The 18,653-nt window shown below is 42.6% G+C and overlaps 1 protein-coding gene and 1 pseudogene across 1 annotated transcript in view; one reads left to right on the top strand and one right to left on the bottom strand.

The window, feature by feature from the left end:
• Positions 1-619: 619 nt before the first annotated feature.
• Atxn10 (ataxin 10) overlaps positions 620-18,653 on the top strand; it is a 131,417-nt gene continuing 113,383 nt past the window's right edge. Inside the window, exon 1 of the mRNA XM_040754032.1 lies at positions 620-943. Coding sequence (XP_040609966.1) covers positions 828-943 — 116 coding nt within the window. The 5' untranslated portion in view covers positions 620-827. The remainder of the gene's footprint in view (positions 944-18,653) is intronic.
• LOC121143015 lies at positions 12,001-12,176 on the bottom strand (annotated as a pseudogene).

Raw genomic sequence — 18,653 nt, 5'->3', positions numbered from 1 at the left:
TTCCCAAGGGGACACTTCTCCCCGTGAGGGAAACCTCTGTCCAAGATCGTCTTCTACAGGCTCTAGGCAGCCAGCATCCTTCCCCACGGGGGAACTTCCCTTTCAGGTCTCCCTCCGCGGAGCACGTCACTCTAGCATCTCTTCTCTGGAGGGAGTCTCTAGTCCAGGTTCTCTGCAATGGGACGAGGAGGACCAGCCACAAATCCCCTGAGGGGAAGTCTTCTTTCCAGATCCCCTCCCATGGTGACACCTCTGGCCGGTATCCCCTTTCCTCCCTTCAGAAGGAGCCTCCTTCCCAGGACCCCTCAGGGGACAGCTTACATTATTCTGGGGGCTCAGTTTATGCCTGGTATCCCTTCCCTAGAGGGAAACCTCTGCGTGCGAGCCCCACCTCTGGAGGCCCTTCCTCAGGGTGAACACCTGCGCCTGACAACACACTCATTCTCTGGTCCCTAGCCCACCCCGTCCCCGCCCCCTTCGGCCCAGTATTCTGCCCTTTGGGGGGGCGTCTGCCCCCGACGCCACACTGAGGACCCGAAGACCCCCCCTCCTTCCCCAAGCAGGAGCAGGACTTCCGCGGAGCCCCCTCCCCTCAGGCGGGACTTCCGCCCTCGCCCCCCTTCCCCTGCAGCGCCGCGTTGTCCTCTCCGCCTGGGGCGAGCCGGCTAGTCTCGCGCTCTCTGCCTCGCAGCTGCGCGGGATCTGGGTGACACGGGCTGCGGAAGCCGGAGCCGTGCAGATCGCGTCTCTGTCTCCTTTCCTGTCGCCTGTCTCCCCTTCTGCTCTTCTCTCCGCCTCGTCAGGCTCGGCTAAGAGTGAGTGGCAAGATGGCGGCGCCCAGGATGCCACCCTCCCGGCTGTCGGGCGTCATGGTGCCAGCACCCATCCAGGACCTGGAGGCCCTGCGCGCCCTCACGGCGCTCTTCAAGGAGCACCGTAACCGGTAACTGTGCAGGGGCTGCTGGTTAGGGGGAAGAGGATCCATGGAGGGGCTCTGGGCTGGGCGGCGGGCGAGACGGGCTCGGCTCACGCGCAGGTTGTGGCTCTGGGGCGCGGGCCTAGGCCTGCTCGGGACGAGGCTTTGCCCAGGCCCTGAGGGGGCAAGACGGTGGCAACGCCGGTCCCCAAGTTGGCAGTGAGGAGGCTGTTGGTTTGGCTCCTCAGGCGGGACCCTGAGGGCGGGCGATGGCCGGGGGAGGCGTGTTCAGGCTTGCTTCCCACCACGGGGTTAAAGGGTGATGCCCTGGAGCCTGCAGATCCGGACTGGCTTCTTGACATCTGTTCAGCGTTGCCTGCGACCCTTCCGTTTCTAACCTTAAAAATGGGACATAGGGTGCGTGTTTTCAATGCTGCGACGGAGTAAGACGTGGAAACAGAAGTACGCGAGGCTGTCAGGTCCAGCTGGATTTTATAGTATTGCTGGTGCTGCGAAGTTCCCCTTTCTGTTTAATGCAAGCCATGTTGGAGGGTATCTCCTTAGTGGAATGGCAGTGAGGATTTAATGAGATTATGTATGTTTCATCCTTAGGCCATGCCTGGCACCTAGCAGTAAACAAGCATTAGTATTTTTTCTTAACAGTAATGGTCTCCCCTGTGCCAAGTACTGTGCTTAGTTACTGGAGTGAGAGGACTCAGAACTCTTGTTCTCTCTTATGGGGAGAAAACTTGCAATCCCAGTGTGGACAAGGAGCAGTGATCAGAGTGGAAAAGTGCACATAGACTTGGGTAGGTTCAGTGGTTACTAGAACTTTCCTTTTTAAAAAATAGGTAATCGATTTAATCCCAGCACTTGGGAGGCAGAGGCAGAGGCAGAGGATCTCTGTGAGTTGAGACCAGCTTGGTCTCTAGAATGAGTTCCAGGACAGCCAAGGATACACAGAAACCCTGTGTTGAAAAACCAAAATGAATGAATAAATAAACCCTATACTGAAAAACCAAAACAAACCAGTCGACCAACATGGATGGATGGATGGATGGATGGATAGTCAACCAACATAGGTAGGTAGGTAGGTAGGTAGGTAGGTAGATAGATAGATAGATAGATAGATAGATAGATAGATAAATCAGGCATAGTGGCACAGGTCTTCAATCCCAGCATTCAGGAGGCAGAGACAAGTGGATCTCTGAGTTCAATGCCACCCTGGTCAACATTGTGACGCCCTCCCTATCCCAAACACAGATAAACAAACCCAACTACAACAACAACAAGGAAGGATGCTGAGTTGAGTACTTTCCCATCTGCAGTCGCAGTAGAAGGGTGTGTATCTGTTGAAGGCCCCAAGGCACTGCTGCTTGGGTTTGTGGGTAGGATGCTGATCAGTGTGATACTTACTGGGAAATAATGTTGGTTGATCTGATGCTTGGGCTTGTCTATACCTTCCAGGACCTATACCTTAGTCATTGACCATATATTGAGCACTACGAAACAGACTTTGCAGGGGGATGAAGTTACAAAAGCAAATGTGACATAATTCCTTTCATCAAATCGCTAGGGGATTGCTGTGTAAAGATAATGCAGTAGAGATCCACACAATAAAGGTGATGCCTCCCAGCTCAGGAAAGACAGATAATTGGAGAGGGCCTGGGAAGATGGATCAGTGGTTAAGAGCAGTTGCTGCTTCTCCAGAGGACCAGGGTTTGATTCCTAGAACCCATATAGTAGCTCATGGTCATCTGTAACTCTAGTGCAAAGGGATTTTGATGTCCCCTTCTGGCCTCTATGGGTATCAGGTAGGTACACGCATGGTATACATAGACATACACACAGGCAAAACACCCATACATGTAACTTTACCAGGGCTAGCTAGAAAAGACAGTGTATGTGAAAGGGTCATATATTGATTTTGTAGAGTTTCAGAGAAACAATCCAGATAATATGTCTTGGACAGAGGAGACAGCTGAACATTTTGGCTTCCTTCATGCACATAAAATAAGGTTAAAGACTTTATTATTTTTTTTTTTTAAAAAGACGAACTACTGACACAGAACAACATGGAAGAATTCCAGAAACATTGAATGAGACAGCCAATTACAAAGCATATATACTCTTACCAACTGGTACACAAGCCAGTTGTTAGTGATAATACACATCTGAACAGTGACTGTCAAAGGAGGTTGGGATTAGCAGGGAAAGAGTAAGGGACCTTTCCAGGGCATGTGCCATATATAGATGTTTTTTTGCAGTTTTCTGCCTGTAAATTAATTTCTCGTTGTATCAGGAGTTTCAAAAAGAACTCATTTGAGCATGGTTGAGAGACTTTGAGCAAATACCACTGGCCTTTTCTACTCACAACGTAAGTGTTACTACCGGTGGGGGAAAGATGGAAGTAGTAAACTTTGGGTGGCAAGGTGGCTAGGTGGGTAAAAGCACTTGCCATGCTAATCTGATGACAAGATTCCCAGAATCCAGGTGAAAGTGTGTAATTCCAGCATTCTAGGACTTCTGTGGCGAGATGGGAGGCAGAGACAGGAGACCCGATAAGCAGCTTGTGGGCCAATCAGCAACACTGCAGAAATGAAAGATCTTGACTCAGAAATGAGGTGGAAAGAGAACTGCTCCTCAAAATCATCTTTGACCTTAACGTAGTTAAGGTTTCTATTGCTATGGTAAACACCATGACCAAAAACAACCTGGAAAGGAAAGGGCTTCTTTTCAGCCTGCATGTTTCAATCGAAGTCTGTCATGAAGGGAAGTACCACAAACTTGCCCACAGGCCAGTCTGCAGGAACATTTTCTCAATTGAAGTTCCATCTTTTCCAAAATGACTAGCCTGTGTCAAGTTGTCGAAAAAGTAGCCAATACAGACCTCCACATGTGTGCCATGGCTCGCTCACTCATTAGTTTGTACACACAAATAAAAAAGTAAAAATTAAATAGTAAAATTTGTTCTAAGAACAGTAGAAGGATTGGGCATTGTTTGCTAACATTGTGAGTAATCTGGTGCTTGGGGGTTTTGCTTCATGAACATGTTCTCTATGCCAGACTGTGCTTGCTTTATGTTTCTAGAGGCTGAGCTGAGCCAACTGATTTGTGACTGAAAATCTAGGGAAAAAAATTCAGAAGACAACTAATGTAAGAATGCCATGTGGGGCTGATAACTTTGATGGGCAGCTGAGGCTTAATCCTCCAGGAAACATGTGGACTCTACCTCCAATTTACCCTTCTGAAGATGCATGGCTTAAGTAGTTGATTAGCCTGTTGGTCATTGTTTGAAAATTGATCCTGATGTCACATTGGCTGGTCGGGTCCAGGTGTGGGTTGAGGCCTAGCAAGAGTTACAATCTGCTCTTCTGCTTAGGTTTTCTCTGGTCTGAGACTGTCCACTGTCAGTCTTCAAGGTAGCAGCCTGTGAAATTTAAGAATTCTAGTAGGAACACTGTTGCAACAGGCTATAGTCCTGCTGCAGAGGCTTTCACAGGGTAAGGCTCATCTGTCTCTATCCACCATACTGGATTTACCCTGGGTTCAGCCTGCAGTGTGTATAAGCCCTGTTGCTAAGGGGTCTGAGCCCTTGGTTACCTTTCCTTTGTTACTCTGGGGTTGCTTTTCAGTTGCTTTTCATGGGATCACTTGACATGGAAGTGCTGAGACTTTCCAGTGAGACCCAGGGTTCTAGATCCTTCATCTTGAAGAAACTATGGCTTTTCAGGGTGCCCAGTGCTGATATTCTTTATGTTGTGGTAACTGCCATTTTTGCACCTTAGTCCCCTGGAAGTTTTCTTTTTTGAAGGTACATCATTATTTGTTTATTGTGTGTGGAAACCTTATGGCCTACATTCTCTCCTGCTATGCAAGTCTCAGGAATCGAGTTTAAGTGGTCAGGCCTTACTGCAATTGCTTTCACCTTCTGAGCCATCTTGCCAGAATGACATGTTCTTTTGGGCCCTAGGGCTTAGTTCAATACTGCCTAGGGTTACAGTGTTAGGACACACTGTCCGTGGGTCATTGGGAATAATGAGGGTAGCAACCAGTTTTTCTTGTTGCGATTTTTCTCTGTGAACCTTTACCTCAAGACCTTTTCTTTAGCAACAACTGTTGTCCATGTCTCCTTTCTGTGCTCACTTCTCCCTCTGTGAAGGTTTTACATTTATTTGTGCCTGATCCAGTGAGCTTGGCTTAAAAACCAGTACTGTGTTGGTGATTTAGACAGTAATAGGTTAGAGATCTATGTATCTAGTTACTGGGCAGACAACATCTTCTACTAGGTCCTTTCTGTGACGCCCTATGTGTTTCTACTTTCCATGTAGCCTGCATGTGGGCTACAGTGTTTGCAGGTCTTTTTATCCTTCATGTGCAGAGGATTCATGTCCTGGCTCTGACCACATAGTGTTTCTAATTACCACAATGTGCAGGGAATGTTTAACCCTTTTCATCCAGTCTGTAGTTTTGGAGCCTTGTCCTGGAACTCACTCTGTAGATCAGACTGGCCTTGAACTCACAGAGCTCCGCCTGCCTCTGCCTCCCTAGTGCTGGGATTAAAGGCGTGTGCCACCTTGACTGGCTTTAGTTATAGGATTTTGCTTTGTGGATATGTTGGCTTTTTAGGTTCAGACTTGATTATAGTAGAGTGTTCCCATTGAGTTTCTGTGTGTGAAAGTGTATATCTTATTTATAAGTTAGGGTATACATTTTTCATTTTTATAACTGAACATACTAAATTGCTAAGAGAGAGGTGTTAAAATGTGAACTTCTCACTGTCCCTCCATTTCAGAATGGAATGTCCTTTTTTCTTTTTACACTTTTATTTGGGGGGGGGTGTTTCAAGTCTTTTCCACCATTGGGGTCCTGGGGATTGAACTCAGGGTTTTCATGTTTGTTACATTACCCACCTTGCCAGCTCATTTTAATAGAATACCCTTTCCTTACCAGTCTGTTCCTCCTGACTAGCACTCTTTTTGAGGGCAGGAACCATTGTCTTTGGGGCATCTCCTGACAGGGTGCCTAGACTGTTTTGATATTCAGTGAACACTGAATTGAATAGAACGTTGAGGATAAGCCAATTGGCTTTACTGAGGGGAAAAAATCACTTCTTAACAGTGCTAGTCAATAATAATTATTTTTAACACTGAAAAGTTGTTCAGGTTGCCATGTTATTTATTCACTACCTATATTGTTGCTTTTCTCATTGATGTGACCAGATGCTTGACAAAAAGCAACTTAAGATTTTGACTCACTGAATATAGTTTGCCATTGTGTGAAGGCATAGTGGTAGGACCTGTTGTCTTAGCATTTCTATTGCTGTGAAGAGACACCATGACCACAGCAACTCTTTTTTTTTTTTTTTTAATTAATTTGTTTTTTACATTCCAATTCCAGTTCCCTCTCCCTTCTCTCCTCCCTTTCCCCCCCACTCCCATCTGCTCTTTGGAGACGGTAAGGCCTCCCCTAGGAAGTCTACTAAGTCTGCCCCATCATCTTGTTGAGGCAGGACCAAGGCACCTCTCCAACCACCACATCCCTGTGCCTAGGCTGAGCAAGGTATCTCTCCATATAGAATGGGCTCCACTAAGTTAGTCTGCATTAGGGTTAGATTTTGGATCCACTGCCAGTGGCCTCATATTTTGTCTCAGCCAAACCATTGTCACCTATATTAAGGGAATCTAGTTTGGTCTTATGCAGGTTCCCCATTTGTCAGACAAGAATCAGTGATCTACCTTGGGTCAGCTGATTATGTGGGTTTCCCCATCATGGTCTTTACTCTTTTGTTCATATCACTCCTTCCTCACTTTGATTGTACTTCAGGAGCGTGGCCCAGTGATTAGTTGTGTATTTCTGCATCTGCTTCCATCTGTTTCTGGAAGAAGGTTGTAGCTTCTCTGGGATTGTAGACTGTAGGCTGGGTATCTTTTGCTTTATGTCTGGTATCCACTTATGAGTGAGTACATACTATATTTGTCTTTCTGGTTTTGGGTTACCTCACTCAGGATGGTTTTTTTTTTCTAGTTCTATCCATTTTAGGATGTTACTGTTTCTTACCACTGAGTAGTACTTCATTGTGTAAATATACTACATTTTCTTTATCCATTCTTCAGTTGAGGGGGCACCCAGATTGTTTCCAAGATCTGACTATTACGAATAATGTTGCTATGAACATAGTTGAACATAGTTGTGGTGTGAATGTGCCTCCTTTAGGTATACGCCCAAAAAGTGGTAGGTTGATGTAGGTTGATCCCTAATTTTCAGAGAAATTGCCATACTGATTTTCACAATGGCTGTACAAGTTTACACTCCCACCAGAAATGGAGGAGTGTTCCCCTTTCTCCACATCCTCTACAGCATAAGCTGTCATTGGTGTTTTTGATCTTAACCATTATGATCGGTGTAAGATAGAATCTCAGATGACTAAGGATGTTGAGCATTTCCTTAAGTGTCTTTCCACCATTTGAAATTGTTCTGTTGAGGATCCTCTGTTTAGATCTGTACCCCATTTTTTAATTGGATGATTTGGTAGTTTGATGTCTAGTCTCTTGAGTTCTTTGTATATTTTGGAGAGCAGCCCTTTGTCAGATGTAGGGTTCATGAAGATCTCTTCCTATCCTGTAGTGAGCCATTTTGTCTTGTTGAGCATGTTCTTTGTGAACAACATGTTAATTGGTGTGGTTTCAGAGGTTTATTCCATTATCATCATGGTGGGAAGCATGGTGGTGTGCAGACAGACATGCTGTTGGAGAAGGAGTTGAGAATTCTACATCTTGATCCGAAGGCAACAGGAAGTAGACTGACACTGGGCATAGTTTGAGCATAGGAGACCTCAAAGTCCATCCCCACGGTGACACATTTCCTCTAACAAGGCCACGCCTACTTCAACAAAGCAATGCTTCCTAATAATACCACTCCCTATGAGTTTATGGGAACCAATTACATTCAAACAACCCTAAGCACTGTTCACATTTTAGTGAGGAATGGGGATATGGGGGTTGGGGTAATGCTGGTGCTTGGCTAGACTTCTCTCTCTCTCTCTCTGTCTCTGTCTCTGTCTCTGTCTCTGTCTCTCTCTCTCTCTCTCTCTCTCTCTCTCTCTCTCTCTCTCTCTCTCTCTCTCTCTCTTTCCCTTCTATAGTTTGGGCATCAAGTCTTCCTCAGTTAAACCTCTCCAGAGATACTTTCATAGACATCCCTGGAAGTGTGGCTCCTAGGATGACTCCAGATCCAGTCAATTTGACAATGAAGATTAAGGAATTTGCCAAATTTTGTGGGGCAACTATAGTTTATATAGTAAATGAACTCTTTTTGGCTTGCTTCCAGTTATTAACAAAATAGCACAAGTGTTGTGACATTAAATTTATAAACCTTCTTTATCTCTTTGTATGTACATACTTGTAATGTTCATTCATAATTTGTTTACCATTTCAGTTCTCATTTTGTTATGGTTCGAGTATGAAGTGACTACCACTAGTCATGTATTGAAGACTTGGTTGCTAGCTCATGTGTTTCCTTTTCTTGGTTTCTTGTCTGTCATGAGATTCTTCTCTGCTACATACTTCTGCCACCAGGGTGTTCCACCCAAGCTTATAGGGCCAGGTCACCAGGAGCTGAGTATGTATATATACTCTTTTGAAGTTGTGAGTCAAAATAGATCCTACCTTACAGGTTGTTTTGTTAGGTATTTGGTTATAGTGGCATAGAAATAACTAATATTGGAAGTCTTTGCAGTCTCAACTCCTGTGTCCTGTATTTTTGCCTCTTTTCAAGACTATCAGAGTATTTAAAGCACTTACTTACCTGCTATCCCCTCAGAGTCAGGATTCTTATTTAAACCTGGATTCCTAATTCTTACATTCATGTCTAGCATTTAGTGGGCATTTGATGGTTTTTTTTTTTTTTTTTTTTTTTGGTTTTTCGGGACAGGGTTTCTCTGTAGCTTTGGAAGCTGTCCTGGAACTCACTTTGTAGAGCAGGCTGGCCTCGAACTCACAGAGATCCGCCTGCCTCTGCCTCCCGAGTGCTGGGATTAAAGGCGTGCGCCACCAACGCTCGGCCCTTGATGGTATTTTTATGATTTTTCTTGAGCCATTATATGTAAAATAAAAGCACAGAAGAGAATAGTTAGGAATATGTAGGAAACCTCAGTTATGACAGATGGCTGATTTCAAGGGATAGTAAATGACTTAGGATTCTGAGTTGTTTGCATAAATATATTGACTAACTTTCATGAAGAAAGCAAGTAGATTAAGTCTTTCAGAGGTCAGCATACCACAGGAGTAAAATATAAATCTGTCTGTGTACACTCATACACATGTATTTCCCTAAACATTACTGAGCCTGTGGCCAGTAAGTCTTTGAGTGATCCAAAAAACCAAAATAGCGCCCCCCCCAACAAAAAACCCAGACAAGTCATCAGCTAAATGCCATATGGCATTTTGACTCAGCCATGATTCAGTTCAATTGTTTGGGAAAGCATCAAGTTCCTCTATAAAAAGAAATGTGTGATGGCAGTTTCCTTTATTTTTACCTATGCCGTGAGCTGAAATACACACGAAGCTATTTGGTAAGGTGTTCTGACTCAGCTTCAAAACAGAAGTGTTCAACGCGAGGCCACCTCTCATATGCAGTTATCTTGTGAATGCAGCAGTTAGGAAGGAATTTGAATCAGCAAATCAAAACAAATAAGGGTATGTTTGTGACTCCCAGAACCCTGAGATGGCTACTGGACTCAAGGACTTGGCCAGTGGTCTGTGAGTAAGGATACTGAAAAGCAAAGGAACCCTTGCATTGTTATTCAGCTGAGCCAGGTTCTCTGTCCATTAAGACTAGATAAGTTATAGTTATGTGTGCATGATACTTCTTTTTTAGTGCCATCAAGAAGTTTATGCTTACAACACCTAGAATAGTGGCTAGCACATAAGAACAATTTAGATGTTAGGTACCATCTTTGTCCTGGTCACCGTTATGATCATGATATAGAGAAAGAAGCCTTTCCCAGGGGCTTTCAACAGCGGGAGGTGTTTTCTGTCTTCTCTGCACTTTGTAGCTCGAGGTGGGCTAGGTACTATCCTTGATTGTCATCAGTGGTGTCAGACTTACCCTGACTCTTGTTTTTGTTTTTTAAAAAAAATATATTTAAATCATATATATGTGTCTGGGTATACTTGTAGGTATTGTGTCCATAGAGGCCAGAAGAGGACCTGGGGTAACATGCAGTTGTGAGCTGCCTGTAGTGGATATTGGGAGACAAACTCCCATCCTCTGTAAGACTAGTCAGCACTGGTAACCCTTGAGCCTTCTCACTATCCCTTTTGTTCCTCCTGTTTGTTTTTTTCTTTGTGACATGATCTTGCTGTGTAGTCCATGCTGTCCTTCTGTCTTAGCTCATAAGTGCTGGGATTACAGACTTGCATCATCTTGCCTGGTTCCCTCCAACTTTTTGTCCGTGCTGTGATACTATACTGCCTGTTGAATCAGTCTTGCAGTTTAAATATCTGTGGGCTACTCCATCTTATTTGAAAAGTTTAGCTTTAGCTTACTATTAACTGTATTTAATTGTCTTAAATCTTCGTCATTTCAGTGTTTGCATGGGTAATCCTTTCATTGCCCACCATCATTTCATTGACTGTGAGCTCGACTTCCAAGTGCTCTTGCTGTCACATTGCCACCTGTTGCACTTTATCTGAACTTTTTTTTTTTTCCTCGAGACAGGGTTTCTCTGTATTGTTTTGGAGGCTGTCCTGAAACTCGCTCTGTAGACCAGGCTGGCCTGGAACTCAGAGATCCGCCTGCCTCTGCCTCTTGAGTGCTGGGATTAAAGGCATACGCCACTAATACCCGGCTTTTTTTTTTTTTTTTTTTTTTTTGGGTTTTCAAGACAGGGTTTCTCTGTGGCTTTTGGGGGCTGTCCTGGAACCAGGTTGGCCTTGAGCTCACAGAGATCCGCCTGCCTCTGCCTCCCAAGTGCTGGGATTAAAGGTATGTGCCACTATCGCCCAGCCACCTCCCCCTTTAGCACTGTTCAAGTATAGCATCATAACTTATATACTAAATAATTATAACAGAATATTTGATATAGTTTTCTTTTTTTTTTTTTGGTTTTTACGAGACAGGGTTTCTCTGTATTGTTTTCGAGGCTGTTGGTCCAGCCCAGCCTCGAACTCACAGAGATCCGCCTGCCTCTGCCTCCCGAGTGCTGGGATTAAAGGCGTTGATATAGTTTTAACAAGAAAGAGAGAAATAAAAAAATCGAGTTCATAAACCCCCTGCCCTCACAATAATTTGTTTAAATCACTTTTTCTGAATGGGTCAATTCAATAAATATATTCATTGACTAATTGTGTCTAGTTACTGTTGCACTACTGGTCAATGGGATTCAAAGGAAAACCCAACTTTCACAGTCACTGCCTCAAAAGACTAACACATGTATTCTTTTGGAATGTAAAGATGGTTCTTGCTACTTCAATACATAAAAAGTTGAAGTGACATTGTCTACCAAATTGTGTTTCAGTTGAAAATAAAAAAATAAGCCTTATATCTTCTTTCATGACATTTTATTTTGGAGATAGATTTTCATTCTGTAACCCTGGTTGGCCTGGAACTCATTATGCAGACCAGGCTGGCTTCAAACTTTGATAGATCTGTCTGCCTCTGTTTTCTGAGTACTGGGATTAGAGGTGTATGTTATCACAACTGGCTAATGTGTCCTTTTGCCTATTCTCCATTCTTCTTCATCATCTAATATTACCCTCTTTAGGTCTTCTAAATGTTTAGGTTTTCCCCCACATTTATACTGGTTTGGGCATCTACACATGTACATTATAGGCTAGGATCTACATATGAGAGAGAACATGTAGTTTCTCCTATCTGAGTTTGAGTCATCTTGCTTAATAAACTTATGAGATCCATTAATCTTCTTGCAAATTTCATTTTTATTCCCTTTTTAGATTTTTCTTACAATCAAGTGTGTGTGTGTATGTATGTGTGTGTTTTCTAACACAATGTGAGTGGACAATGTTAGCCATAAATTGCAAGCCCACCGTTTTTATCAGTTCAAGAATTTTAATGCCCCTTGAAGGGGATACTCTATTCTCAGAGATAGTATGATACTGGTCAGTGTGTGCAGTGGATGGAGAAGGCTTCTATTTCATCTTCCTTTCCAAAGATTCATTTAGTATATTGTCCTCAGTTCGAGGACGCATCAGTTATTAAACTGATGAGAAACATACTATACTGAACTCGAGACAGAGTTTCTCTGTATTGTTTTTTTTTTTTTTTGTTTTGTTTTGTTTTGTTTTGTTTTTACGAGACAGGGTTTCTCTGTATTGTTTTGGAGGCTGTCAGTTCAGCCCGGCCTTGAACTCACAGAGATCCGACTGCCTCTGCCTCCCGAGTGCTGGGATTAAAGGCATGCGCCACCACCGCCCGGCCTTTCTCTGTATTGTTTTGGAGGCTGTCCTGGAATTAGCTCTGTAGACCAAGCTGGCCTCGAACTCACAGAGATCCGCCTGCCTCCGCCCCCGAGTGCTGGGATTAAAGGTGTGCACCACCAACGCCCGGCTGCCATCTTTAACTTTTTGAGGAATGTCCAAATTTATTTTCATAGTGACTATTATTTTTCACTCCCACAAACAGTGAATAAGAGTTCCCTTTTCCCCATATCCTCTCTAACATTTGTTGTTAGATTTCTTGATAATAACCATTTTGGCTAGATTGGGTTATCTCAAAGTGCTTTTAATTTTCATTTTCCTGTTGAAGAGGGATGCTGAACCTCTTTAAAAATAGTTATTGATCATTTATATTTTTCTTTTGAGAAGTGTGTTATTTTAGTAGCCCGATTGTTGATTGGCAGTCCTTTGCAAATTATGGGTGTTATCTCCTTCTATTGTATAGCTGGTGAGGATGTTTTCTCATTCTGTGGGCTCTCTGTTTGCTTTGCTAATAGTTTTATTTGTTTATTTATTGCTATGTAAAAACTTTAATTTCATGTAATCCCATTTGTGGATTTTTGGGGCTAGTTAATGTGCTATTGGAGATTTTTTGCTGTTGTTTGTTTTTGTTTTAAACATTCTTGCTGAGCATTTATTCTGTTTTTCTCTCGCAGTTTACTTTTTTTTAAAGATTTATTTATTTATTTATTTACTTATTATGAATACAACATCCTGCCTCCATGCATGTCTGCACGCCAGAAGAGGGCACCAGATCTCATCACCATGTGGTTGTTGAACTCAGGACCTCTGGAAGAGCCATCTCTCCAGCCTCCTGTTTTATGTTTTTAATTAAGATATTTGATCCATTTTCAGTTGACTTTTGGATAGGGTAAAAGATAGGATCACTTTTTTTTTCTTCTGCATGTGGATATCCAGTTTTGTCAATGCTGTTTGTTGAATAGCTGTCTTTTCCACTGTACGTTTTTGCCACCTTGGTTGAAAATAAGGTGGCCATTGCTTTTGTCTGCTTCCTTCCAGATCCCTGTTCTGTTACTACAGCTCTACAGTGTATCTCCAGCTGTCTTCTTTCTTCTTAGAGTTTTCTTTTTCTGTTTGTGGTCTTTTGTAGTCCCATAAAGATTGGATTCTTTTCTCTAGATCTGTGAAGTATGAATTAGAATCTTGTGAGTATTAAATATATAGATTAATTTTGGTAGTTTAGTAATTTTCCTCGTTAATTCTACCCATCCAGGAACATGGAAAGGTCTTTCCATGGTCTGAATATCTTTGGTTTTCTTTTTTAATGCCTTAAAGTTTTTTTCATTGTAGAGGTCTTTCACTCTGGTTAGGTTTAACCAAACTGACCCTAGGTTGATTATTTATTTATTGAGTATTACGTAGCATGTATAAGACTTTGGGTCCCAGCATAGGGGGAAAATCAAAATCTAATTTCTGCCTACCAGCTAGGCTTTGCAGTGTCTTCAGTTTCTTTTCCTATGACCAGCTCTTTCCCTCCCTCCCTCCCTCTCTCCCTCCCTCCCTCCCTCCCTCCCTCCCTCCCTCCCTGCCTGCCTGCCTGCCTCCCTATTATTTGTTTATTTTAGGTTAACATTACAAAGTGTGCTTGTTTATTTTATGTATGTGAGTGCTCCATCTGCATGTACATCTTTATTCCAGAAAAGGACATCAGATCCCACTGTAGATGATTGTGAGCCACTATGTGGTTGCTAGGAATTGAACTCAGGACCTCTGGAAGAGCAGCCACATGCTCTTAACCACAGAGCCATCTCTCCAGCCAACTCCTCCCAACCCCCCCCCCCCCCCTTTTGAGACAGGGTTTCTCTGTGTAACAGCCTTAGCTATCCTGGAATTCATTCTATAGATCAGATTGGCCTGGAACTCACAGAGATTGGCCTGCCTCTGACTCCCGAGTGCTGGGATTAAAAGCATGCAACACCACGCCTGGCTGAACTCTTTTTTTTTTTTAAACAAACTTTCATTGTATATAATAAAATATTGACATGTGTGAGTGAGTGAGTGAATGTGTGTGTGTGTGTGTGTGTGTGTGTGTGTGTGTGTGTTTGACTGTATGTGCCATGGTGAAGTCAATAGAAGACAACTTACAGGATTTGATTCTCCCCTTCTACCCCCGGGACCCCAACTCAGATCATTAAGTTTGGTGGCAAGTGCCTTATGCACTGAGCCATCTTACCAGCCATGATCAATTCGCTTTTTTGTTTGTTTGTTTGTTTGTTTTTTTGAGACAGGGTTTCTCTGTATTGTTTTGGAGGCTGTCCTAGAACTAGCTCTGTAGACCAGACTGGCCTCGAACTCATAGAGATCTGCTTGCCTCTGTCTCCCGAGTGCTGGGATTAAAGCGCCACCAACTCCCGGCTGATCAATTCTTTATAGAGGAGCTAGGGGTCCTTTAAATGTTAGTCAGATGTTATTACTCCACTGCCCCAAATTCCTCAGTCTATGGAAATACTGTGCATTGTGATTCTCTCTCATCTATGGTCTGCATTAATCTTTTGTTGTTCATGGGGCATCATCTATCCTGTCCCTGACTTCCTGTGATAGCTGTGCCATTGCCTCCTAGCAGATTCTCCAGGAATGAATATATTTGGTCTTTCCTTCCCTCTAACCCCCCCCACTCCTTATTTCTATACTCAAATATTGTTTTTTTAAAGAAGAATTTATTATGTGTGTTTTAGTGTTTACCTGTATATATGTATGTGTATCACATGTGTGCCTGGTGCCTAAGGAGACAGAAAAAGCATTAGATCTCCTGGAACTGGAGTTACCAGTGGTTGTGAGCTGCCATATGGGTGCAGGGAACTGAACTGGGTGTTCCGCAAGACTAGCAGGTACTCTAAACCACTCATCTCTTCAGCCCCTCAAGCTTGGCTTATTACTAGTATTTTGGGAATAAAATTATTAGTAATTATTTACTTATTGATTTATCATATTTATAATTATTTATTTTTGGTTTTTCGAGAAAGGGTTTCTCTGTAATGCTGAATGTCCTGGAACTTATTCTGTAGACCAGGCTGGCCTTGAACTAACAGAGATCTGCCTCCTGAGCACTGGGATTAAAGGTGTGTACCACCATCACCTGGCATCTTAGTCATGTTTTACATACATTCTTTTAATTTTTTAGGTTTATTTATTTTATGTATATGAGTGTTTTGCCTTTATATGTGTATGTTCACCATATGTGTGCTTGATGCCAGTCGAGGTCAAAAGAAACTATCAGATATCCTGGAGCTGGAGTTATGGACAGTTGTAAACCACCATGTGGATGCTGACAATTAAACTTAGGTCCTCTGCAAGGGCAGCGGTTGCTCACTGCTGAGTGAGTCATGTCTCCAGACCCTTACATATATTCTTTCTCTACCTAAGACTGAAAAATTTCCCCAGATTTGGTGGTTTTAGTCTCCTGTATGTTCTAAGTCTACCTGAAGCTATTTTTAGGCATGCCTTCTGCTCAAAGTTGTCACAGAAAGTACAGACCCCTCTCCTCCATACCTGTCCTGCCAGTACCATCCTAAGTGTGTTTCACACACTTCTTTCCTGGGTTCTTGTATGTGGTCTCTGTGCTGCTTTGTCCTTTCTTCTTTCATTTAGCGTGATGCCACTGAGCTACATTTGCTGTAATGAGAAAAGTGACTGTGATGAGGATGATGGGAAAGGGAAACCATGATTTGTGGGGTTTGGAGAGACTATGGTATGTTAGGAATCTTAGTAAGACCGGAGTTGCCAGATCTGGCCCACCACCTGTTACATTATGACCTATGAGTGAAGGGTGTTTTACGTTTAACTAGTTGCCTCCTGAAAGTGATGGGAACTTTAAATTGTGATATTTACAAGAGAATATTCTTTTCAAGGTCTTGCTGTGTAGGCTAGGATGGCCTTGAGGTGAATAGCCCCTTTCCTCTGTTTCCCAGATGCTGGGATTATAGCACAGTAAGCCACATGCTTGGCCATAATGAAGTTGTTTTTAAGATTTGTTTTATTTATTTGTTTATTTATTTATTTATTTATTTATTTATTTTGAGGCAGAGTTTCTCTGTATTGTTTTGGAGGCTATCCTGGAACTCGCTCTGTAGACCAGGTTGGCCTCGAACTCACAGAGATCTGCCTGCCTCTTCCTCCAGAGTGCTGGTATTAAGGCGTGCGCCACCAACACCCGGCGTTGTTTTATTTTTAATTAGAAGTATGATTGGGAGAGTGTCTGTGTCCATGAGCACTAGTGTGATGTTGGAGCCCTTAGCTGTGAAGTTGCAGGTAGTTATAAGCAGCCTGATGAGGGTGCTGGGAAGGACCTCCAGTTCTTTGCAAGGACAGTAATCATTTTTAACCAGTGAACTACTGTTCCAACCCTAACACAGTAGAGTTTTACTTAAACTTAGTGATTTTCATTTGTTCAAGTATCATCTAACGCTGCTTTTCTTATAAAGGGCAGGGGTTGGTAGGTTTTGGGGAGTATCTGACTGTCAGAGCCTAAAATATTTGCTGAGATGCTTTTTACACATAACTTTTGTGACCCAGCAACATGAGTTGTTTAGGGCTGGCAGGGACCATCTAAGCCTGGATGGGAGCTAGGAGAAGGTAGAGTGTACAAAGGAGAGGTTTGGTCCTGGTAAAAGTGGAGTTGAGAAGTTCAGAATTTTGCTCTAGGCTCTTTATGGCTATATATGTACACACACACACACACACACACACACACACACACACACACACACACACACACACAGTGCTTTTGATCGATCATATTAAATCAAGAGGCAGAGTTTATGGTTTTTATGTAACAACCAGGGATTAGAAACAAAATCTATGGATTTTTAATTATTTTTCTTAACCACAATGGTTAAAATACTTTAAATACTTAAGCCAGCTTTAAAAAAATGCAGTGGTAAGTATTAGAATAATTTTTAAACAATTGTGATAGTCTTAGTTACAGTTACAATGTCTAGTAGTTAGTTTCCTTTTCAGTAGGAGGCCCACTGATAAATTAACTGTAAAATGTGTGTACATATGGTATATTAGGCTTGTCTAACCTGTGACATATAATCACAGGTAGTTTTCTTTAATTTTACTCAAACAGTGCTTGCCAAGACCAACAAATGTGTTGAAACTTGAAGGAAATGAAATTCTACCTTTTGTGTAACTCAAAGGAATTTTTTTGTCCTCTAATACAACATTTCATTTATACATTGTCTTCAGGGTATGCATTCCTATCTAATAGGAACGTCTAACGGCTGAAGTTTAATTGTCTCCATAAATACTCTGCCTTCTGTGAATGAAGTAGCTAAGCTTCTTAAAGCCTTTGTGAATATTTTTGTTAGTTTGGTTAAAGTAGGACTGACAGCAATTATTATTAATGTTTGTAATATGGGAACGACTGACTGATCTTTACCAGCTATTTCATTGTCGTTAATCATTACATATTTAGATGCATTACATTGTCCTGACTGTGAACACAGGCTGTGCAGAACTGTAATGCCAAATAGTTTTCTTTCAAGGCTGTGGAGAAGGGAGAGTAGTGGGGAGAGGTGGATGCTTTTACTGTTGTTGAGAGGAACGTCTTTGTCCTAATCTAATAAACAGTGATCATGTTTGTATTATTTCAGGTAGGCTTAATAGAACCCATAGCTATTTGTTATAAGACTCTGGAGGAATGTTTTTGTTTTCTCTTTCTCAGCTTTTGTAGAAGGAAACAAACACTTAAGACGTATTCTCCAAATTCAGGGAGTTTAAGATAGAGTTAATTTGGGCTATAGACCCTCCTTACAAATTAGTCTGTTGTAGTAATGAATAGGGAAGGAGAAATAAGATATGAAATAGGAATCACAAGATATCTATCTATCTACATTAGAGCCGCATCTTACAAGGTGACTATTTTTCTAGTTTCTGTATCTAGAATATGTAGTGCCAAACGACCTTGCTGTTTAAGGCAGAAATGAGAAGATCTGTCAGTGAGTGCCAGTGGACTAGAGATACAAAAAGAGTCAGCTGGTCTCTAGTTTGCAGAAGCACAGAGTTACGGAGCATACAGATTGGAGTAGTGGATGAGTTTCACCAGGGATGTGGTCCTTAAAAGATTTCTGAAAAAGGAGATGTTTAGACTGGAGGGGGGTAGCTCAATGGTAGAATATTTTCCTTAGAATCAGAATCACAGGTCAAGTTCTCGAAGGCAAAGAACTGGGCGGGGACAGTGTGGCTGATGTATGCTGGTGGAAGGACACAGAAGATTGGAAGTGCATGGTGCTGCAGGAACCCATGGGTCTAGAACCCGG

This window comes from Mesocricetus auratus, unplaced genomic scaffold, assembly GCF_017639785.1.
Source record: "Mesocricetus auratus isolate SY011 unplaced genomic scaffold, BCM_Maur_2.0 Super-Scaffold_100010, whole genome shotgun sequence".
Taxonomy (NCBI): Eukaryota; Metazoa; Chordata; class Mammalia; order Rodentia; family Cricetidae; genus Mesocricetus; species Mesocricetus auratus.
This window is presented reverse-complemented; position numbering and strand designations above follow the sequence as displayed.